Source organism: Leucoraja erinacea, chromosome 4 (assembly GCF_028641065.1).
Source record: "Leucoraja erinacea ecotype New England chromosome 4, Leri_hhj_1, whole genome shotgun sequence".
Taxonomy (NCBI): domain Eukaryota; kingdom Metazoa; phylum Chordata; class Chondrichthyes; order Rajiformes; family Rajidae; genus Leucoraja; species Leucoraja erinaceus.
The window spans coordinates 59,457,993-59,483,033 of record NC_073380.1 but is presented as its reverse complement, the minus strand read 5'-3'; the positions used below and the strand labels follow the sequence as shown (position 1 = coordinate 59,483,033).

General features: G+C 44.0%; 1 protein-coding gene across 3 annotated transcripts in view; it reads right to left on the bottom strand.

Moving 5' to 3' along the window:
- LOC129696462 (AFG3-like protein 2) overlaps positions 1-25,041 on the bottom strand; it is a 56,615-nt gene that overhangs the window by 9,200 nt on the left and 22,374 nt on the right. For 2 of the 3 annotated variants that reach the window (XM_055634376.1, XM_055634378.1), the window contains 9 exons: positions 23,801-23,953; positions 21,657-21,731; positions 20,083-20,207; positions 17,851-18,124; positions 16,252-16,389; positions 10,959-11,112; positions 7,847-7,954; positions 5,073-5,198; positions 1,258-1,368 (listed from right to left, as the gene is read on the bottom strand). In XM_055634376.1, coding sequence (XP_055490351.1) covers positions 1,258-1,368; positions 5,073-5,198; positions 7,847-7,954; positions 10,959-11,112; positions 16,252-16,389; positions 17,851-18,124; positions 20,083-20,207; positions 21,657-21,731; positions 23,801-23,953 — 1,264 coding nt within the window. The remainder of the gene's footprint in view (positions 1-1,257; positions 1,369-5,072; positions 5,199-7,846; positions 7,955-10,958; positions 11,113-16,251; positions 16,390-17,850; positions 18,125-20,082; positions 20,208-21,656; positions 21,732-23,800; positions 23,954-25,041) is intronic. The other variant, XM_055634377.1, reaches the window with a different exon arrangement.

Sequence of the window (25,041 nt, the reverse complement as noted above, 5' to 3'; positions counted from 1 at the left end):
TTCATAGACTACTATTATTGTGCCACGATTTTCCTGTTCATTTGATTCTTTTGTTTCAATGCATGGTGTTTTTTCCTTAATTCTGCTTCCTCTAGAATCCTGTTTACCAGAATGATCTTCCTGTTGCGATGACTCCTCATACTTGTTTGCCATGTCATGAAATGTTGATTGCCCTGCAGTACTTGCAGATTTAATTTTCACATGATTTCCAGTCTGCTTATTATTAAGGAAAGCTCAGCACTCAAATCCAATTACATCAAATAATTACAAAAATGAATTGCAACTATTATATAATACAACTAGATAGCAACGGTTCAATCAGCCTCACTCCCACATCCACTAGACCCACATTCCCATTACAATTAAAATTAAGTCAAGAGTGTTTAATTGTCATATATACTAACATATATTCTTATAAATTCTTAAAAATAAGAGCAAAAATCAATTTTTGGTCAATATGCTTGAAACAAGATTTGTACTTGCAGTGTTTTATCGTTGAAAAAATAAGCACTTATAAATATAACAAAAATCAATTCTTGGTCAATATTTAGGGGGCGGCAGCACTAGATCTGCTGCCTCACAGCGCCAGAGACCCAGTTCAGCTCCAACTCTATAATCAAGTTTGCTGATGACACTGTGGTGGTGGGCCTGATCTCTGATAACAATGAGAAGGCCTACTGGGAGGAGATGGCTGATCAGGGCACCAGTCTCCTCTTGAATGTCAAAAAACTAAGGAGCTGATTGTGGTAAAAATGTACATTTTCCCTAGTTTGTAGGATAGTGTTAGTGTGCAGGGATCACTGCCCCAGGTTATTTTTAATTCTAGACATCGAAGCTTCAAATCGTTCGGTAATTTGTCACTTTTTACAACATCTACGGTTTTGTTTAGTTTAGGTTAGAGATACAACGTAGAAACAGCGAGTCTGCGCTGACTAGTGATCCCTGTATATTAGTTCTATCTTACACACCAAGGACAATTTACAGAAGCCAATTAACCTACAATCCTGCAGGTTTTTGGCATGTGGGAGGGAATTGGAGCATTCAGAGAAAACCCACACGGTCACGGGAGAATGTACAAACTCCATACAGACAGCACCCGCAGTCAAGATTGGACCAGTGTCTCCCGGCGCTGTAAGGCAGCAACTCTGTCGCTGCACCACTGTGCCGCCCCTATACTCTTGTATAGTATGATTTGACTGGATAGTACACAAAGTTTTTTTGCTGTATCTCCGTATACGTGACAATAATAACGCTTACCTCCAATTACCCGTTCAATGGCCTGCTCAAAGTGCTTCTGTATAATGGACTCCGATAGATGTCTGGCAGCTATTAAAGCAGCCTCATTGCATACATTAGCAATGTCTGCTCCTGAAGCAAGAACAACCAAGAACAAAAAACATGATATGATTCACTTCCAACATCACATTCCAAGAGAGTGAGTCAGCAGCAGCAGCAGAAAACAATGTTTCACTCACTGCCACGTTATTCAAAACATTCAAACATTACAAATTTCTCCATTTACAGGCACAGATACACCATTTTCTCGTGCAAGGGACGGGGAGGGAAATGGAGAACAACGTTATTTGGCATTCCAATGGAATTTGCAAGTGTAATAAAGATAATAAGGCAGAGAGTAACAGGAAAGTAGCAATGATGAACATTTAGAAATCCTTGCTTCAGCCTGATCTGCAATATTCTGTCCCGCTCTGGGTAACACAAGTTAGTAAATAGTCAACGGCTTCAGAGGGTGTGCTCAAGAGCTTTAGTTAAGGGACTCCAGAAATAAGGAACTAATTATGTGGACAGACTGGAAAAGCTGGCGCTGTGCCTGTTGGAACAAAAGGAGCTGCAAAGGAATTTTAAGAGCATAAAACCACAGACAACTTCATTGCCACACACGGCTGTGGAGGCCAAGTCAATGGGTATTTTTAATGCACAGATTGACAGATTCTTGATTGGTACGGGTAGCAGGGCTTATGGGGAGAAGGCAGGGGAATGGGGTTGAGAGGGTAAGATGGATCAGCCATGATTGAATCGCGGAGTAGACGTGATGGGCTGAATGGCCTAATTCTGTTCCTAGAATTTATGAACATGAAATTATAGTAGAGTAGAATCAATAAGTAGAGCGGCCAATAACCAAGGGACATAGAATGGCAATTTTCAAATCAAATGAACTTAAAAAGAAGCACAGCCAGTGATTAAGGTCTGATGTGGAATATTAATGGTGGTGCTGAAGGTAAATTTAATTGTGGTCCACAACATGGAAATTGAATAAGTACCAAAAAGAAAATAATTCATGGGATGGGATGGGATTGGATAGAATGGTGGGGTTGTGAAGTGTGCTGGCACTGGAACAGTTGATTGCTTTACAGAAATTAGAATTAATTCAAAAGGACTGAATAACCTTCCTCCATGTTGTAATCATTCTGTACAATGCGAACCAAAACATGGACTTCCCTTCTATAAAACATTGTCATAGAATATAATATTTACGGCTTAGAAAGGGGCCATTCTGCTGGTTCCTGGTTCCTGTTTCCTCTTTCAGCCCCTCTAATGCGGGGCTGAATGGCCTAATTCTGTTCCTAGAATTTATGAACATGAAATTATAGTAGAGTAGAATCAATAAGTAGAGTGGCCTCGCGGCTCTGGCCAGCAGCGGCCTCTGCAGCCTGTCCGCGTTTTTATTATTTTTTGTCTGTGTTTTTGTGTAGTTTTTGTTATTTTATGTTGGGGTGTGTGTGTGGGGGGGGCGGGGGTGGGGGTGGGAGGAAACTTTTGAATCTCTCCCTGCACTGGAGACCCGACCTTTTCTCGTCGGGTCTCAGGTGTCGTTGAGGCCGCAACGAGGAGCGGCCTCCAACGGGAAGAAGCCGGGGACTCTGGTGCCGACTCACCGTTGCCGTCGCGGAGCTGGCCGAGACCGGAGCGGGCGGAGCGGTGGAGGAGCGCTGCCACTGCCGCTGCTGCTGCTGCCGATGCCGCTGCTGAGTCGGAGGCTGCTACTGCGGGTCTGCGGACGGCTCGGACGACCCCGCGCGGCTCCCTGGAGGGAGACTGCTTTTCGGGGCTCCTGCAACGGCGAATTCTCCCGCCCGTGTTGCGGGGTCGAAGAGCTCCTGGAGCGGGGCCTAACACCATTGCCCCGCGCGGCTGGAACGGCCGCGGGACTTTGCGAGCACACACCGGGGGCTCCAACACCAAGACCCGGTGTGCGACCTCGCACCACCCGGCGTGGCTTTAATGGCCGCGGGACAATCGCCATCGCCAGCCGGGGGCTTTGACTTTGACTCTGACATCGGGGGGGGGGGGAGGTGCAGTGGAGAGATAAGTTTTTTTTGGCCTTCCATCACAGTTATGTGATGGATGTTTATGTTAAATGTAATTATGTTGTGTCTGGGTCTATTTGTGTGTAATGTATGGCTGCAGAAACGGCATTTCGTTTGGACCTCCAGGGGTCCAAATGACAATTAAATTGACTCTTGACTCTTGACTCTCTTGACTAATGGTCGCTTGCTCTAGTTTACCCAACCTCTGCCTTTGGTCCAATAACCATTATACATGTGGCTGGTTAGCTAAGTTTCTGTCAATGGTGATATCATGCCAGCACCTTTTAACTGGCCACCATCAGGATCCCAATGCTAAGCGATTCAGCAACAGCAGTTTCACGGAATGGCAAGAAGTCTGACCATCTTTTGTTGGAGGTCAACATCTTAAACGTGGTTTAAATGTCAGATACCATGCGGAAACAGGCTCTTCGGTCCGACCAGCGATCCTCGCACACTAACAGTATCTTACACATGCTAGGGACAATTTACAATTTTACCAAGCCAATTAACCTACAAATCTGCACGCTTTTGAAGCGTGGGAGGAAACCGGAGCACCCGAAGAAAACCCACGCAGGTTACGGAGAGAACGAACAAACTCCGTACAGACAGTGCCTGTAGTCAGGATCAAACCTGGGTCACTGGCGCTGTAAGGCAGCAACTCTACCGCTGCGCCACCATGCCGCCCTATTTGTGTCACCGTCATTTGCATCACACTAGTACAAATCTGGATGTTTGCTGGCACCTGCTACATGCAAACATGGACAGCATCGCACCAATGATGTATTTTTGAAATTAGGGAGGATAAGTTACCAAATCAGCAGCCAACAACAAGTGGTCCTGTGCCCATCACCTGATGAACTTCTAGTCTCTTGGCATTAGGAAAAGGGCCTCTAACAACCACAATTATCCTTACACAAGTATCATTCCAGTAAATGGGAAAGAATTTTCCCCCTCAATCCAGAATCCCTAGTTACTGACTTCATTGTTACGAGTAACTATTACTACTTTACTCAGGGACTGTGGTAACTGTGAAATCGACAGAAGGATGGAGGGTTGGGTGTGCATGCGTGCTGTGTTCGTGATATTTATTTAGTTGTTTATCTTTATTATTTTACCGTGTATGTATCGTTAGCTTTTAGAAATGTTTGAATGCTGCACTGACTGGCTGACATTTTAAATTTCGTTGTACATGGTCCATGTTACAATGACAATAAAGAAACTATTCTATTCTATTCTATTCTATACTTCAAACATTCATTGTTGGTTGCGAGCTGTTTTGAGGATATCCTCATATAAATGCAATTCCAATCATTTGGTCTTGTTAAGACAACAGACACATTTTCAATAAGCTTTGGAACAGAAATTCTTGGTGTAAAGTATATCGTTACTTATTCCTGTGTAGATCCTATTCAATCAGTATCCCTTGCTTTCTAGACATGCCAATTTCTTATCAATTACCATAATTTACCCTGAGTTTTTGCTGTTTAAACTACATGCATTATTTCATGAGAACGGTCAAAATTCATTTGGAGGTTTAAGAACAACGTCGGACTTTATGCAGACTGCAAGTTATCAATTCTTAAAAAGGAAACATTTTACCCATATTCATGTTATAACTATACAAAAATGAGATTTAATACGAGATTAAAACTGCAGATATAACCATAAATTTACTAACCGACAGGAGATGATCATATTTGTACAAATTGCATTAAACAATATTCATTTTACAAGATGTATAGATACCTGTGAAGCCTGGAGTTAAAGCGGCTAGATTTCTTGCCAAATTTTCTTGATTGATGGAAGATTTTAATTTTAAAGGATTAAGATGAACTTTAAAAATCGAAGCCCTTCCTTTTATATCAGGTGGCCCTTTATAAAGGAGAAAGTTAAAGCCAATTAATATTACAGGGCATATAGAAGTAAAACAGGCCATGTTGCACAAACTGCTGTAATAGAAACTGAAATAGAGGCAGAAGGGACTGCTGTTGCTGTAATCTGCAGCTAAAACCAAATTGCTGGAGGAACTCAGCAGGTCAATCAGCATCTGTAAAGGCAAAGGGTTAGTTGACTGTTCAGAGGCTAAACGTAAACTGGACGATCGTTTCGCTGAACCCATTCGCTCAGTCCGCCTGGACCTACCTGATGTCCCGGTTGCCAAACACTTTAATTCCCCTTCCCGTTCCCACACTGACCTTTCTGTTTTAGACCTCTTCCATCGTCAGAGTGAGGCCAAACTCAAATTGGAGGAACAACGTCTCATATTTTGCTTGCGCAGCTTACAACCCATGCTATAAAAATATGGATTTCTCTAAATTCAAGTAAACCTTGCATTCCTCTCTCTCCATCCCTCCCCCACCCATCATACCAGATTCAAAGTCGTCTTGATGTCTCATTGTCTGTAACTCGTTTTCACCTAGCACATGGCTAACCTGTTCCCTTTTTATCGTCGTTACTTTTTTGTATATCTTTCATTCATTTGTTCTATATCTCTCTATGTCACCATCTATATCTCTCGTTTCCCTTTCTCCGACTGTCTGAAGAAGGGTCTCAACCCGAAACATCACCAATTCCTTTTCTCCAGAGATGCTGTCTGACCCACTGAGTTACTCCAGATTTTTGTGTCTATATTGGGGTTGCGACCCTGCACCAAGACTTGTAACCCGAAACATCGCCTGTCCTTTTGTCCAATCCTGAGCCCCTCCAACAGTTTGTTTCTTTTTTGCAGGAAGAACATAAAAGTCTGCCAAGTATTTCCAGTATTATGCTATTTCAGATTTCCAGGATCTGCAGTGTTATCTGCTTTTTAATACCTCTTATAAAGATTTCTGCTCCAAGTATGGGTTCTCTTTAAATGTACAAGCGTTCCTAAATGACCTGTCTTCCACTTTTCCCCAATGTGGGACGAGCAGCTCAAGTTGTTGCACATTTATCTTCCTATAAAAAGATCATAGATCTCCACTTGTTATTCCATTTCTACAGAATGACATAAACCATGCAAACAGGCCGGAACTTGCATCTTACATAGTTATCGGATTTACTGTAAACTAAAGCCGAAGTCAATTTGGCCACTGCAGTGATCCATCGGGTGGCGCCACCGCAGTTTGTTAGTCCTTCCACCCTTTTTGTTATTTTTAGTGTGTCTAAATGTATGTTTTAATGTTTCTTAGTATGTCTTATGTGGGAGGTGGTGGTGGGGAATAAAGGGGGGGGGAAACCGTTTCTCAGTCACTTACCTGGACAGAGATGCGTCTGTGTCGCATCTTCGACCCCCCTCCCCCCCCGCTCGAGGCCTACCAACTAGATTGGCGCGGCCTTTCCTGCCGGAGACCGGCCCAGAGCTTCAGCAGCGGGTGCAGCATGGAATTGCCATCGCGGAGTTTCTATCATCCCGGCGAGAGGGCCTGTACATTGGGCCGTCCGTAGCGGCGACTGCGGAGGGTTCAAAGGCCCCGATCACGGGTGAACAAAGAGGAAGATGACTGAACCTTATTGCCTTCCATCACAGTGAGAAACGTTAATTCCACTGTGGTGGATGTTTATGTTAATCTCTATCGTGTATTGTGTTTATTCGTATGGCTGTATGGTAACTCAAATTCACTGTACCAATTGGTGCATGTGACCAATAAATGTGAACTAGAACTTGAAATGATTTTTGGATTAAACCCAGCTTACTTCTTTCCTCGCAGAATCCTCACACGTTTGGATAGATAGATAGATAGATAGATATAGGTATAGATATATACACACACACACACACACAGAAACTACAACATCCTCCCAGAATTCTTGTGACTATTATTCTTGCATAGATTTCTTTGCAAATGGCAGTATTTCACCATGATAAGAATCACAGCCAACTGACCTCTACATGAACAAACCTCTTGGTATAACATGCCATTGGTTAGAATTCTTGGCAACTGGCTCCACCTCGATCCCTGTCCCAATATTGCTTGATTTAAAATCAACAAAAACACTTCAACTGCAGCCCCAAATGAGATCAACTAACACACCACATTATTTAGTATCCACTATAATAAATGTACCTAGTAGGGACAGATTATTTTTCACTGCTGAGATTTTGTTGAAGAGCTATAGCGACACGGATAACTTTCAGTGAATGAAGTATGCATCATTAACTTCAACGAAAGACACAAAGTGCTGGAGTAACTCAGCAGGTCAGACAGCATCTCTGGAGAAAAAGGATGGGTTACGTGTGGGGTCGGGACCCTTCTTCAGACTGATGAAGGGTCCTTCAGTCCGAAGAAGTGTCCCGACCCGAAATGTCACCCAAGTTCTGAAGGGTCTATTTTTCTCCAGAGATGCTGCCTGACTTACTGAGTTACTCCATCACTTTGTGTCTATCTTCCGTGTATGCCAACATCTGCAGTTCTTTTCTCCTCATTAACTTCAATGTCCATTATTACTCTCCACAACACAAGCTGCCATAAACAGCTACACATTTCATCAGCTGCAGCTTGCACTTAATAAATAAACTGATGTCACACTTTCGGACTTACCAATGTAAATCTGTCTGTCAAATCGACCAGGTCTCATCAGTGCAGGGTCCAGGATGTCTGGCCGGTTCGTGCCTGCCAACACCACCACATTGATGGCAGTGTTGAATCCTGTCAAAAACAACAGCAGTTCTAAACTAGCATTCAAGAAAAACAAAGCGTGTAAATCTGAAGATCATCACAATTTCTTTCCATGTCATAATCATAAACACGCTTGCATACAATAGGAAGGCCGGGAAGATCGGGGCTCAGCTACTTTCAATGCAACACTGTTATAACATTAATATACTTGCCACTCAATCACATAGTCTGAACAGGTTGACAAAATTCCAAGTTTCTTTTAATTTTACAGCTTTTCGTAAAATAGTGTTATAAATTAGAGTGCTATTTACATAAATCTTGCCACTATGTTTGGCGAACAAATGGTTTCCACAAAACTGAATTCAGATCTTGTGGTTGGTTCTGAATTTGATATTCTGCTCTGTTTTGGGAGCAATCTCATTATTACTATTAATGAAAAATTATTAAACAGAACAGTTCAGGGCAAGATCTGCATGTCTTTAGAATCTAGGGGGGAAACCACACGTGGAATGGAGGGATATAGACCATGTGTAGGCAGGTAAGATTAATTTAGCTTGGCGTCATGTTCGGCACCAACATTATGGGCCGAAGGGCCTGGTACAATGTTGATTTTTAAAAAATTCTAAACCAGAACGTGCAGAAGAAACCTACTCAGTCACAGTGCCAACCAAAATGCCAATTTAAACTAATCTCATCTGCCTGCATATGGTCCATTTCTTCCAAATTCATGCATCTGCCTAAATGCACCTTAAATGTTGCTATCATATCTGATTCCACCATTGGCTGAGGGTCCCAGGTACCAACCACACTGTGTAAAATAAAAAATTTGCCTCAAAATGTCTTTAAACTTTCCCCCGGTCATCTTAAAGCTATGCCCTCTGGTATTTGGCATTTCTATCCTCGTAAAAAAGACTTACTCTCTACCCAATCAATGCCCCTAATAACTTTATACACTTTCCTCAGGTCTCCCCTTGATCTACAACACTCCAGAGAAAACAAACCAAGTTAGTCCTACTTTCCATGTAGCTAATATTCTCTCCAAAGTTGCTATCTTCTTCCAGTAATGCAGCAATATATCCAACTGCACACCGTTACTCCAAATGTGGCCTGGTCAAATATTTATATAGCTTTAACATGACTTCCAAAACTTCTATATTTAGTGCCTGACCAATGAAGAGAAGTATGCCCTATCCCTTCTTCACCACTTTCCGGGAGATATGGACCACATCCCAAGATCCTTCTGGACATCAACGCTCCTTAGTGTCTCACCATTAACTGTAGACATTCCTCTTACATTTGATCTTCCAAAGTCCAATGCCTCATACTTGACTCGAACCATGATTGTGCCTACAAACATCTCTGTCTATGTCCCAGCGATCTCTCTTCTCTCCCTCAAAAACCTGGACAGAGCCTATTAGGCCCTTTATATTTCTCAAAAGCCCTGCCATATTTTACTTCTTATGCTTCCTTTTTGTTTTTTGACTATACGTGAATATCTCGTCAACCAAGGTTCCCAATCTTTCCTCTTCACAGGATCCAATAACATCATCTCCCAATCTGGCACAACCATTCAGTATACTACACTACTCTTATTTTTACTACATGAACATATTATCCTAATTACAACCAACAATGTTTTGTTCAATCCCCTCTGAAAATAACAGATAAGTGCTCTTGTTGCCTAAAATATGAGCTGCACAGTGGCACAGCTGGTAGAAATCAGCTGCGCCACTGTGCCAGAAACCAGAGAAACCCAGGTTTGATCCTGATCTCGGGTGCTACCTTTGTGGAGTTTATACATTCTCCCTGTGACCGTGTGGGTTTCCTCCAGCTCTGGTTTCTTCCCACAGCCACAGAAGTGCTGGTCTGTGGGTTAATTTACTATTTATGCCTCATAATTTTACATATTTCTAGTGCATCAATATTCAAGCTTAAATATTTGTTTATGTTGAGATGATTCTGTGCTCACATGGTATTCTTTATCATGGGCCATCATATTATATTTGCAGCTTTAAACTATGTACCATCGTCACACAATACTAGAATTGAACCATTTATCAACTACTGATGTAGTGCAAATACTATATATTTTTTAAAGGTGGCAGCTAGTGCAGCGGCTGCCTAATAGCGCCAGAGACCCCGGTTCAATCCTGTCCTCCGGTGCTGTTTTTGTGGAGTCTGCATGTTCTCCTTGTGATTGAGTAGGTTTCCTCTGCACGCTCTGGTTTAGAATACAAAAAAATCAACATAGTACCAGGCCCTTCGGCCCATAATGTTGGTGCCAAACATGACGCCAAGCTAAATCAATCTTATCTGTCAATAGCTCCTGTTGCTGGGAGGATCGCTGACTAACTAACCAACACACCCCCAAAACCTGCGAAAACCAACACCCCGTGGTCACATGACCGCACAGGCCAATGAAGAGGGTTCTGCCCTCTCCACCCCACCACTAGGTGCCGCTACATCTTTATAAATTGCTCCTAGTGTGTAGGTGAGTGGTGGATCTCAGGTGGGATGATTAGAATGTGGGACAAATAAAAGATAGAATTAGTGCTTGTTAAGCATAAATGGTATATAATGATCCGTGAAGAAGGGTCCCGACCTGAAACATCACCTATCCATGTTCTTCAACGATGTTGCCTGACGTGCTGAGTTACTCCAGCACTTTGTGTCACCTCATGGTTTACGCAGACTTGTTGGGCTGGATGGCCTATTTCTGTGCGTTCTCTCTCTCTCTCTCTCTGATTCTATAACTGATTGATCATAGATCAGTTAAGCAGTTAAGAAAATATTTTGAATTCCACAAATCAGTTGTAGTATTGGGCAATGATTGATAATGCAACATGTTAAGTAATTCCTCAATTCTGCTGAAATAAGAAACTACAATTTGGGGAAGTCCAAGAGTGGAACAGATGTGGGCAAGTCCAGAGTGGAAGAGCACTTTGTGTTTGTACCTACACAAGTCTCACGGCTTTGCCTACATGACTATTTAAAGCCTCAACAACACGTTGCTCAGCCAGTGGGTTTTACTAACCATCCATTTCTACCAGGAGCTGGTTTAAAGTGTTCTCTTGTTCACTTTGTCCTCCAAAATTACCACGACCCCTTTTCCTTCCAACTGCATCTATCTCATCAATGAACAGGATACAGGGAGCATTTTTACGAGCCATTACAAATAGATCTCGCACCTAAAGGGGAAAGGCACAGGATGTAACTTTTCTAAAATCAGTGTTTTATTTTACTATATCAATTTGTAAAATAAGAAAACCCGTGCATTCAATGCTCTTCAGTCTTTGGACACCCAAAAGTAAAAAAATACCTGATTGTAAGGTGAAGGTCTCTTCTGAGATACATAACATTTCTGGATACAAAATAGCATCAAGGAACACGGGGAGAAGGCAGAATATAGTACAGGTGCACAACCTTTTATCCGAAGTTCCAAATAACAAAAAGTTCCGAATAGCGGACATTTTTTCGGTCCTTGAAGAAAGGTCCTTGAAGACGTTCACCGAGGGCAGCCCGCAGAGGTGACAGCGGAACCTCCGGTCGGTCCTCGAAGAAAGGGGAACTAAATCCCCATTCATAAAAGAGAAGGTGAGGGTATATTGCGCGGGAGGGTTAAAAATTGACAATCTGCTGCTGCCTGCCCGCTGAGTTAAAAAGTTCCCACGGTAGACTCACGATACACAGTGTATCGTGAGTCTTGCGTGGGAACTTTTTAAAGTCAGCGGGCAGGCAGAAGCAAATTGTCGCTCCCTTCAGTTTCACCCCACCTACACCCCTCTGCTTCCCGGCCATGTGTGTGACCCCTTCCCTCTCCTCTCCAGCTCCCCGCCCATTGCACCGGTACGGGGGCTTTGCACTGTCTTCACGTCGGCGATGCCAGCGGGTCAATGCCAGTCACCGGAGACGTCAGGACCAACGGGACACCGACCCCCAGGCCCACTGCAAGTACGGAGATCCCAGAGACCCACAGCCAGCAGCAGCCCAGCCCCGTTCCAACTCCAGAGGAACACGCTCCCCGTAGCGACAGAAGCTGATGGTGTGCAAGGTACGTCTTGGGGTTGCGGATGAGGCGGCGCAGCTCGGGCTGTGACGTCTCCGGTACAGGAGCTGAGACTGGGAACTGTGGGGTTATTTGCAGTTGCAGAGGGAGGGGGCAAGGGCGGTACACTTCCCAGTCTCAGCTCCTGTCCAGGGGGGTGGCCGGAGACGTCAGGACCAACGGGACACCGACTGCAAGCACGGAGATCCCAGAGACTCACAGCCAGCAGCAACTCTAGCCCAGCCCCGCTCCAACTCCAGAGGAACCCGGGTTGCGGATGAGGGGGCGCAGCTCGGGCTGTGGACGAACTGCCACTTGTCGCTGTAGCGGCGCATCGGGGAGCGGGTTCCTGTTGGTCCCGACGACTCCGGCCATCCCCCTGGACAGGAGTTGACAGACGTCAGGACCACCAGAAGCCGCTCCCCGATGGGCCGCTACAGCGACAAGTGGCAGTTCGCCCACAGCCCGAACTGCGCCCCCTCATCAGGACACCGACCCCCAGGCCCATTGCAAGCACGGAGATCCCAGATCAGCAACTCCAGCCCAGCCCTGCTCTAACTCCAGAGGAACACACAGAAGCTGATGGTGTGCAAGGTACGTCTTGTTCTTGGGGGGGCGCAGCTCGGGCTGTGGGCGAACTGCACCTTGTCGCCGTAGCGGCCCATCGGGGAGCGGATTCCTCTGGAGTTAGAGGGACAGGGAGACACAGCGGCTTTTGAGAATGGTGGGCAATCACTTCCAAAGTTCTGCCCACACAGTCAGTACACCTCTCCTATACTTGTCTCCCGCACTAAGATCATCTCGCAGAGAATGATCCCAGCCTAACCCTCCCTATTCTCTCCTATTCTGCAAGAAAAAACTACATTGAAGACTCAAACTCGCGATCGAGTAACTGCCGGGATCGAGGCGCAAACTTGCGACCTTGCGGATATGAGCCGAGCACTCTACCACTGAGCCAGCCGTTAAAATCTACGCTAAAAATCTTCCATTCTGAAAGCCGAAAAATTCTGAATTACGAAAAGTGTCTGGTCCCAAGGCTTTCGGATAAAAAGTTGTGCACCTGTATAGAAATGGAGAGTTGGCAAAAATCATATTGAGGTTCAAAGGACCAAATGGCCATCACCTCCTTCTAGCTTCTAGTAACAGAACAGATGGTGCAGCGGTAAAGTTGCTGCCTCACAGCACCAGAGACTAAGGTTAGATCCTGATTACGGGTGCTGTCTGCTCAGAGTTTGTGGGTTTTCTCCCCCGAGATCTCCGGTTTCCTCCCACACTCCAAAGACGTGCAGGTTTGTAGATTAATTGACTTGGTAAAATTGTAAATTGTTCCTGGTGTGTGTAGTCTTAATGTGCGGGGATCGTTGGTCGGCGCGGACTTGGTGGGCCGAAGGGCCTGTTTCTATCAGGTCTCCCTGCAACCTCAAGCATTCCGGAGAAAACAATCCAAGTTAGTTGGACTGCTCCCTGTAGCTAATACTCTGCAATACAGGCATCATTCTGGTAAACCTCCCCTGCACCCTTTTCAAAGCCTCAACATCCTTCTGATAGTGTGGTGACCAGAACTGCACAAATACTCCAAATGCAGCCTAACCAACTCTTGCATCATGACTTCCCGACTTTTATACACAATGCCCAAAACCATGAAGGCAAGTATACAACATGCCGTTTTTACCATTCTATCTAGTGGCGATGCCACTTGCAGGGAGTTATGGACTTGCCTTCAGGGGGTTATGACTTCTGCGAATCTCTGGCCTATGACAGCTTAGAGGAGTGCCCTGGATGTCAATTAGATCAGGTATTGAGAGCACACATAAGCAGCACACCACCTCACAAACGACATACCCGCCTGTCCTGACAGCCGCATCTTCTGTGGAAGAACCTGCACTTCTGCATTGGCAGAAACTACTCAAATCACAAAACTAGCAAAGCTGTAAGTCACCCACAATAATAAGTACCGGCAGTGGTGCAGTTAATAGAGCCGCTGCCTCACAGGGCTAGAGACCCGGGTTCGATCCCCACCTTGGATTGTGTCTGTGCGAAGTTTACTTGCTTTCCCTGTGACTATGTGGGTTTCCTTTTGTACGTTAAATGGCTTCTTTGAATTGCCCCCCAAGTGTGCATGGAGTGGATGAAACAGTCGGATAACATAGAATTAGTGTGAACGGGTAATCGATGATCCGAGTGGACTCAGTGGGCTGAAGGGCCCGTTTCCATTCTGTATCTCTAAAACCAAAACTGAGTACCCAAAAACAAGAATGTTCTCTCACAACAGTGCATTAACGCATGTTAGGAATCCAAATGACTTGGCACCCTCTGCAGGGCACCCTCTGCAGGCCGTCTTGTATTGTGCAAATAGGACAAGCAACTTGTAGGTCTCCCAGCACAGAGAGATGTCCATCAGGGAATGGTGCCTACTAGCCCATTTCAGATTGCAGGAGTATACATTGAGGGATGCACTGAAGCTTGGTACAGCCATCACCAACGCTCCATGGGAGAGAACCACAATCTAATGTTTTCTGCTGTTAGACATTGAGGGGCAGAGTCTGGTGGGGACACCCCTCAAACAAGGGAAGGGATATCACCCCAGAGGGCCACACAAGTGGCAAAGGTGCTTTAGATAGGTGCGAACTATACTGAGAATAACACTATTGAATATATACACTGTAAATGCATGAAGAGTTTTTGCACGGTTTTTGTCTTGTATATACTCTTTATTCTAACTAAAGTTTATTTTTGAAATGAAAAAACACTGGGCATCTCCAGTCACCAAGTACCATTGAACACAGAGTGCAAGTTAGCATATCACCTCAGTGTCAACATTTAATAATGAATAGAAGCTGGTACAAATTGGCAATGTTTATTACCATTGTTCAGATAGGGATTCATACCAGAATGGAAAGACCCTAATTTTGTGTTATATTTTGTCTGTCTCTATCTTGCAACTAATGGAATATATACAGCACTAAAACATTTTAATGGAGAGCCAAATAGCAACCTGCTTCGAGGAGAGAATGCATTGTATAACTATAGTGTTAGGCTTTAGCATTTAGCTGGTAATTTGCAGCCACAGTCTTAACTATTTGCCTGTGAGCAATCATGGTAAAGGTCCACCACAGACTTTTCAGCAACTGGTGGTCCGGCACCTCCTTTAATCTGGACAACATTACGCGGGCGCACTGAATTCACACATGCAAGTCCACAGAAAATGTGGAGCCTCGGCCTGGTGAAGTGGCCGATCTTAACATCATCGGGACTTCTGCGACCAATCAATGGGTCCAATTTGCCTGGAACTCTGGAACACCAGCCCGGCCAGACCGGGCAGATCCATAACCATGGCCGACTTCTTGTTCCCGATGTTGGGGAAGTCCAGGATAAGGGGTTTAAGGATAAAGCGGAAATCCTTTAGGACCGAGATGAGAAAAACATTTTCCACACACAGAGTGGTGAATCTCGGGAACTCTCTGCCACAGAAGGTAGTTGAGGCCAGTTCATTGGCTATTTTTAAGAGGGAGTTAGATGTGGCCCTTGTGGCTAAAGGGATCAGGGGGAATGGAGAGAAGGCAGGTACAGGATACCGAGTTGGATGATCAGCCATGATCATATTGAATGGCGGTGCAGGCTCGTAGGGCCGAATAGCCTACTCCTGCACCTATTTTCTATGTGTCTATGTTTCTGAGGCAGACTTTGCAGGCCAGTTCCAGTAGTGTTCAACTGCTCTCGGAGGCCAGCGTCACTACCACATTTTCATCAGATTTGGCAAATATCGGGTCGGAGGGGGTCAGCCCAGTAGTCCTGCCGTGAAATCAGCATCTTGGCCCCATGCGCAGTCGCTGAAACGACCCGCATCGGGACATCCGAGTGCCCTGGCTGCCCGTGGAAGAAATGCAAGCTTCACAAATATTAACTTACATTTAATCTTTGTTTTGTTTAAGTTTCCAGCAGTCCATGGCGCTTTAAAGACAAGGGAGGGATATTTGTACCTCTTCTATCTTTATCTCACACCTTTTGGTCTTTTCATCTCTGGCCTTTATTCAACTATTTGCTTATCAAAAACCCCATCTGTATCAACCTATCACTCGCCAGGCTTTGTCCTGTTCCTCTCTTCCAGCTTCTCCACCCCCCCCCCCCCCCACAAACAAAATTCAGTCTAAGAAAGGGTCCCGACCCGAAATGTCATCTATCCATGCTCTCCAGAAATGCTGCCTGACCCGCCGCTGAGCTGCTCCAGCACTTTATTTTTAACTACTATATCGGTTTATTTTACAAGTGGAAAAAGACTTACTCTGGCAGGTCCGACACCGACAAACATTTCCAGGAATTCAGAACCATTCACAGTGATGAATGGAACATTGGCCTCTCCTGCAGTGGCCTTGGCTAACAGTGTTTTGCCAGTGCCTGGAGGGCCCATGAGAATAGCACCCTGTAAGAGAAAGATGTAAACTTCATTAGACAGTATCTTTTAGACTGTAAAAATACAACGTTGAAACAGGCGCTTTAACCCACCGAGTCCATGCCAGCCAATGATCACCCCATACACTAACACTATCCTACCTGCTGGGGACAATTTACAATTTTATCGAAGCCAATTAACCTACAAATCTGTACGTCTTTAGAGTGTAGGAGGAAACCAGAGGTCCTGGATGAAACCCATGCGTTCACAGGGAGAACGTACAAACTCTATACACCGATAACACCTGTAGTCAGGGTCGAATCTGGGTCTCTGGTGTAGTAAGACAACAAATCTACCGCTGCGTCACTCTGGTGCCTCCAAATGAAGCTCTTTTACTAAATCACAGGCGTAATGTGTAGATCAACACAAAAGGTAACATGGTGGAAATATTTCATACATACTTACTACCTTACCAAATGCAAAACAAATGTTTTCACGCGGGCAACAACATAAATTGGCCCACATATTCAAACATTACCTAGCATAATAATAATTTTTAAAAACATCAACTCTGCTTTCTTCCTAGCATGTTGACTAAACATTATCCAATTTTAATTCACTCAAAAGGTTGGTGAACATTGAGGGACTCGCTGAAGCTTGGAGCAGCCAACGCCAAGGCTCTGTGGGTGAGGACCTCAGTCTAGGATTCTGTCACTGCGAGACATTGAGGGACAGAGTCCAGGCCCATCAAACGAAAGATATATCACTCCAGGGGCCACAAGAGTGGCAACGGTGCTCGGCTTAAAAATAGTTGCAAACATTACCGAATATAACACTAATTAATATATAGACACTGAGAATGTCAGGCGGGTTTTTGAACTTTGGTATATATTTCTTTAATTTTGAATAAAGATTTAACTGCCAAAGAAGGCCTCTGGAACTGACATAAAAGTCAGTCAAATTTATAGTTACAACAGATGCTGCTGCATTATCAGTGAAAGACTGGAAGTGGTGGGGACATGAAGGTATTGCAGACCACTTTAATTATTTCTGGTAAATGTCCAAGAAAACCAAGTTTATATAGTGTACTGGTTACCCATATTTGCAGAATATTAAAAATGTTTTACCTCCAAGTCTCAGTATAATAGATATCTCAATGCCAAAATAAAACTTACAGGACTGGTTAATGGCACTACTTTCAACGAGCTACCCGTAAACCTTAATTATACCATAAAAGGACACAAAGTGCTGGAGTAACTCAGCGGGTCAGGCAGCATCTCTGAAGAACATGGATAGGTGACGTTTCGGGCTGGGATTGAAGAAAGGTCCCCACCCGAAACGTCACCTAGCCATGGGCTTCAGAGATGCAGCCTGATCTGCTGAATTACTCCAATGTCCTTTTTTTATAAGCCAGTATTTGCAGTTCCTCGTTTCTAGTTGTTAATTATACCTTAATCAGCTTGGACTTTGCCTGAAAACAAGGCAGCTCACCTTTGGAATTTTTGCTCCAAGTTCTTGATACTGATTTGGATTCTTCAGAAAATTAACAAATTCCATTATTTCCAACTTCGCTTCCTCACATCCTGCCACGTCCTTGAACTTTACATCAATTTCGTCCTTGAGAACCTTTGCTGTTGTTTCTCCCACACTGAACAGTCCACCCATTCCGCGCCCCGATCGGCCGATGCCCGCTGATCCTCGTCTCAGGGCAAACAGCAGAAAGCCAATGATCAGCATAGTCGGAAGCATGTTCAACAGAAACGAGCTGAGCAAAGGCGATTCAAATGTAACATGGGAGAATTCATTATCAAATCTTATGCACCAAATCCAATGTTTTGAAACACGCAAGTAATAAATAAAACGACAATACAATGTTTTATAGAAGACACAAATTGCTGGAGTAACTTAACGGGTCAGGCAGCATCTCTGAAAAAAAAAAAAAGATGGGTGATTTTTCTGAGGAAGGGTCCAGACCCAAAATGCCAACCATTCTTTTTCTCCAGAGATGCTGCCTGACTCGGAGTTCCTCCAGCAATTTGTGTCAAAGATCTTATAGCGGAGCTATAAGATCTTTGCTTTGTGTCGTTTTTGTCAACCAGCATCTGCACTTCCTTGTTTCTTCTTCTAATGTTTTATGGACATTTCTAATTAACAGAAAATTGCCCATTGTTGAATTGCTGAAACTTAATGACACAAGATTCACAATCTAAAAGGTTGGAGTTCTAATTTCAATAGAAATTTATGCGCACCAATCATTTTGCAACTGTTATCTTTGGACCCAATTTTTTTTTTTTTTTTTAAATGTATGCATTTCGGAATGAAGAAATTGCCTACAATTCTTGCAGGTCAAGAGAACCTGTGAAAAAGAAATAGTTAACATTTCAGTTTTAATGAATGGTCTCTAACTGCGACTCATCCACAGATTCTGCCCCACCTGGTGGGTAGTTGCAATATGTACTGTTTTTATTTCAGATTATGCAGAACAATGGCTCTGAAAGACTTGCCGCACAGATCTAATTGAATATCAGGATCAAGGAGCCAATATGATGGGATAACTCTGGGAGGATGCAACCGCATGACAGTTTGTTATTAGATTTATTATCCAGAAACCAAGTCCAAATCCCACCACAGCCTTTGGAGGGACTGTACTCAATTTACAAAGTGCTGGAGTAACTCAGCGGGTTGGGCAACATCCTTGGAGAATGTATACGTGATATTTTGGGTCGAGACCCTTCTTCAGACATTGCAGAGGGGGATGGGGGGGGGGGGGGGGGGGGGGGGGGGAGGAGGGGGGGCAGCAGAAGAAAAAACTGGAAATAGGGAGAGGCAGGAAAAAATGTAAAAGTTCCAGCCCCAGGTTGAGATCACAATCTTAAATGTTCCCTGAACATTACACTATTAGTGTAGGAAGGAACTGCAGATGTTTACACCAAAGATAGACACAAAAGGCTGAAGTAACTCAGTGGGTCAGGCGGCATACCATGATGCCAAACATCACAGCTCAGATGGTGTGAGAGTTAAGCGTGGAGACTGCTTGCATGGCTGGCAAAAGCAGTTGGAGGTTCCTCCTCGACAATAAACCACTTGTCCTGGACACCTGGACAACAGATAGACGGCTACAAGGGGAACCTGCATATCTCACGGTGGTGTCACAGGCCGGTAGAGTGGTCAGAAAAGGCTTTCAGCACATTGGCCTTCATCAGTACTGAGTATAGATGATAGACACAAAATGCTGGAATAACTCAGGCAGCATCTCTGGAGAGAAGGAACGGGTGTCGTTTCAATGAGAATGTAATGTGTGAAAACGACAGATCAAAGCAGACAATGATGAAGGAAATGTGAAATGGTTCATTGTTGGCTGAGGGGAAGGTGACAACGAGGCATAGAAACAGTAAAATTAATCAGTAGGGCAGTGAAACTCGTCGGAGAACTAGGTTGAGGGAGGGACAGAGAGAAAGGGAAAGCAAGAGTTACTTGATGTTAGAGAAGTCAATATTCATACCACTGGGTTGTACGCTGTTAGCTTACATCAAGATCCTGGTGTACATATGATATGGTTCCACAGGATGGCAGGTACAAAAAGAAAAGTGATGGTCCTTCTAAATACTCAATGTCTTTATTCTTGCATGTGCAGGACTACACTGTTCTTAATTTTGACTTTGCTTTTGTTACGCAGAACACATTTCCAAAGAGAAATTAATAGCAAAGAAACCAAAATCTTACCCATCGCTCTCGGTGGAATATACGACAGGTATCCGACTTTCACCTTCGATGCCCTGTTCCTGCTGCGCCGACTCCAGATTCCGTTCAAAAGTATCCACACTGCCAATATTAAACCATACGTACTGCTGTAGAAACAAGCACACGAGCAACAGACCAATTACACTCTCTTACAATGAAAGTGTATATTGCACCTTAAATTGAATCTAATTAATTAAAGGTAATAAAAAGGAACTGCAGTTGCTGGTTTATATCAAAGATGGACACAACATGCTGGGTAACTCAGCTGTTCAGGCAGCATCTCTGGAGAAAATGGACAGGTGACGTTATGGGTCGGGACCCTTCTTAATAGAGGAGGTGCAAATTGTGGGCGTAAGTGCAAGCTTGGCTAGCTTACAACCCAACGGCATAAACAGTGGATTCTCAATTTTAGGCAACTATCAGTAAACTATCCCCTGCCCCTTCCCTGTGCACCACCTGGACACACACCCATTTCACCCCTTCCACGTATATTCCTTCCTCTGGCCTCACAATTCATACCCGTTCTATCCTTATCTCACACTTCTTGTCTTTTCATATCAAGCCTTTGTCAAATCATCTGCTGTCAAAAATCCCCCTCGCCTGTATCCACCATCGCTTGCCAGCCTTTATCGTGTCCATCTTCTGTTACAGCTTTCTTGCCCCCACCACAATCAGTCTGAAGAAGGGTCCTGACCCGAAATGTCACCTATCCATGTTCTCCAGGGATGCTGCCTGGTTACTTCAGTTACTTCAGCACTTTCTGTCTCTTTTTTTCAAGAATGGAAGTGATTAGGATGAACAATTTTTGAGTTGGCCTGTACATTAGTTAAATTCCATCGGGAAGATTTGTTGCAGTAATATGGTGAAAAAGATTAAGCATAACCCGTATGTCATCAAATTGAAGACACTGAATGTAAATGAATTTTAGGCGACAAATCAATTTGAGAGAAAATGCTCCAAAGTCCCTTGCAATCAACTTTCAAAGGATTTTGCAAGGTCAAAGAAGTCCACATGTACCGATGGCATTGCTTCCATTCCCTTTGAAAGTTGCAATGTGGTGAAGCTCATGTGTGTTGTGGTTCACGGTGAAAGCCACACTCAGTGGCTGGTGGCAGTCGAGAAAGACCCTTGGGATGACAGAAGGGGTCTCTTAGCCTGTCCTTCCCAGATAAGGGAGATGAAGCCATTGATTACATTTGTCTCCATCATCTGAGTTTTGAAGTTGGGAGGTCATGTTGCAATTGTACAAGACATTGGTGAGATTGCATTTAGAGCATTGTGTTCAGTACTGGGCACCGTGTTACAGGAAGATGTTGTTAAACTGGAGAGGGTACAGAGAAGATTTACGAGGATATTGCCAGGACTGAATAATTTATAGAATCCATCCTTTGCTGTTTTTATCTCCCGAGGCTCAGTAACACGTTTGATAAGCATCTCAAAATATTTCATTATTGTAAAATGGTGGCATATAGACATGTAAACATAAGTTCTGTTAAATAGTGCACATTTCAATTCACAACAATCTTCAAAGTAGAATATTGCATAAATAAACTTACCCCATCCATGGTTAATTTATCTGGAGAAAAAACTACTCTAACATAGCGTTTGTTTACGACTTCCAGCCTGTCCACCTAACAAGGAGAAAAGTTTTAGTTCATAACAAGCTCTTTGACAACTCATCTTCATTTCACCAGGCCAACTGTGGTACAAGGCATCCATCTTCCATATAGTTATTACATGTTCAAATGCAAGTACAAATGTTTATAATAAAGGTAAAATAAATAACATATATAAAATAATGTTGATTCTTTGCAGTCAAGAATGGGGCTTTATTTATGGAAATAGCTGTTAACATGAAATACTTCCACAAAAATGATTCCCATACAAGTTTGATAATGTCATAAAACGTTTATAGTTTGTCCCATAGATTTGAAATGCATCCTATCAATGGTTCAGTTTAGTTTAGTATATTGAATCTGGAGGTGTGCATTTTCACACTTCTGTACCTCTTGCCCGATGGGAGAGGGGAGGAGAAGAAGTGACCGGGATGAGACTGGTCCTTGATTATGCTGGTGGCTTTGCCAAGGCATCGGGAAGTGTAGATGCAGTCAATGGAAGGGAGGTTGTGGTTTGTGTGATGGTCTGGGCTTCGTCCACAATTCTCTGCAGTTTCTTGCAGTCTTGGATGGAGCCGTTTCCAAACCATGCTGTGATGCATCCCAATAAAATACTTTCTACAGCGCATCTGTAGACGTTGTGGACAGTTGTTGGGGACATGCCAAACTTTCTAAGCCTTCTAAGGAATTACAATTAAATTTCTGCAGGTTTCCAGAGAAACTGAATTGACCTAAACATTATTAAAGTTAATCAAACCATTAGCCCATTTCATGGCACTTGAGAATCCAAATTTCCCATACACCAAATAGTAAAGATAACATTTCAGTTTAGTTTAGAGATAGAGCATGGATACCGGCTCTTCAGCCACCAAGTCCGCACCGACCATTGATCACCTATTCACACTAGTTCAATGTTATCCAACCTTCCTATCCACTCCCTGCATTCTTATCCACTCCCTGCATCTACCACAAACCCACTGACTCCCATGGCTATCTGGACTACACTTCTTCCCACCCTGCTTCCTGCAAGGACTATCCCCTACTCTCAGGATGAGGTGTTCCAAACCAGGGCATCGGAGAAGTCCTTATTTTTTAGGGAACGGGGGTTCCCCTCTTCGACTATAGATGAGGTTCTCACCAGGGTCTCCTCTATATCCCGTAGCTCCGCTCTCACTCCCCATCACCCCACTCGTAACAAAGACCTCCTTGTCCTCAACTTCCACCCTACCAGCTGTCACATACAACAGATAATACTTTGACATTTTCGCCACCTCCAACGGGATCCCACCACTGGCCACATCTTCCCATCTCCTCCCCTTTCGGCTTCCCGCAGAGACAGCTCCCTCCGCAACTCCTTGGTCAATTCGTGCCTTCCCACCCAAACCACCTCGTCCCCTGGTAATTTCCTTAGCAACCGCAGGAAATGCTACACTTGTCGCTTTACCTCCCCCCCTCGACTCCATCCAAGGACCCAAGCAGTCTTTCCAGCTGAGGCAGAGGTTCACCAGCACCTCATCCAACCTTATCTATTGCATCCGCTGCTCTAGGTGTCAACTGCTCTACATCGGTGAGATCAAGCGATCGCTTCGCCCAACACCTCCGCTCAGTTCGCATTAACCAACCTGATCTCCCGGTGGCTCAACACTTCAACTCCCCCTCCCATTCCGAATCCGACCTTTCTGTCCTGGGCCTCCTCCATGGCCAGAGTGAGTCCCACCGCTAATTGGAGGAGCAGCACCTCATATTTCGCTTGGGTATTTTACACCCCAGCGGTATGAACATTGACCTCCAATTTCAGGTAGTCCCTGCTTTCTCCCTCCTTCCCCTCCCCTTCCCAGCTCTCCCACAGCCTACTGTCTCCGCCTCTTGCTTTCTTCTTCCCGCCCCCACCACCCCCACATCAGTCTGAAGAAGGGTTTTGTCCCGAAACGTTGCCTTATTCCTTCGCTCCATAGATGCTGCCTCACCTGCTGAGTTTCTCCAGTATTTTTGACTACCTGGACACTATTTTACAGTCGACAATTATCTATAAGCCCGCACGATTTTGGTACGTGGCGAGACATATACAGTGGTTCAACACTTACTATTCCTTTTGATAGGTAGTTATTGACAAAGTCTTTCCACGTAACCTCACGACCAACATTCCTGAAGAAAAGATAATAAGTAACCGTTGCCCAAAATGCTGCTCCTCCAAGGAAGTAAAGCCGAAATTCTTTATCATCCCATGGAATATCACCCTAGAAAGTAAAAGGCTATTAAATATGAAATTATGTAAATAGTTCATTCGTTATTACAAATTAAGATGAAGTAGTTTTATGAAATGAATATCTGCTCTGCTGTAAATATACAACATTAAACCAATATTATGGCACAATACTAACAATGTAAATTTTGATTCTAAACACTACACATACACACATTCCCTGACTTGCATAAGGGTTATGTTGTATGAATCTTCTGTGAGCCAGATTTTATGCAAGCGTTCACAGAACAGCAATTAAGCAGCATCAGGCTGCGTCCAGGACACTTTCAGTGCCACGCGGCCTTCTGGGTAAGCACTGCCGCCATTGTGGGCTTTTTTCGGACGTAAATGAGTGATTGTACAGTGTTGTGGAAATTACAAAGTGCCTTGATTGCACTCGGGACTGAGTGCAGAATTATTTACGTCATTGAGGGATTACGTTAGTTGCCTATTGTGTGAATTGGGGAATGTCTGTATTCACAACCGAATTCAGTCTTGAAATCAAATTCTATTTGATGCCCTGCACTTTTGACTTTTATCTGCCAGCACACAATTCTTATCCTTCCATTCCCTGCATATCCATGTGCATATCCAAAAGTCTTTTAAATGCTGCAAATGAACATAGAACAGAAAATTCTATTGACAATTCTCATGAAAACAAATTAAAACAAAGTTAGACTTTCAGTTAGTCATCAGGGGCAAGAACCAGATTGATTTTCTGTACCTCTACTCTGGGAATAACAGAAATGAGCAATAAACGCTTGCCTTACCATCAGCACACACATTCTAGTACAGAATTTTAAAAAGCCAATGTTGCAAATCTATAACCTTTAATCATAATAAATGTCCCTCATATTAAGTAAATACTGAAAACACTGGCAGGTCAGACAACTTCTGAGGATAGAGAAACAAACCATTTCTGGTTGAAAACACTCCATCAAAAATATGAAAGTTGTGGAAAGGATGGGGAGAAATGGATAGGACAACAGGAAGCTCTGTGTCAGTGAAGCCAAGGTTGCGATGGAGATACGGTGTTCAAATCATCTCGTTAATTCCAATGTTAACTTGTTTGTTTCTCCATTG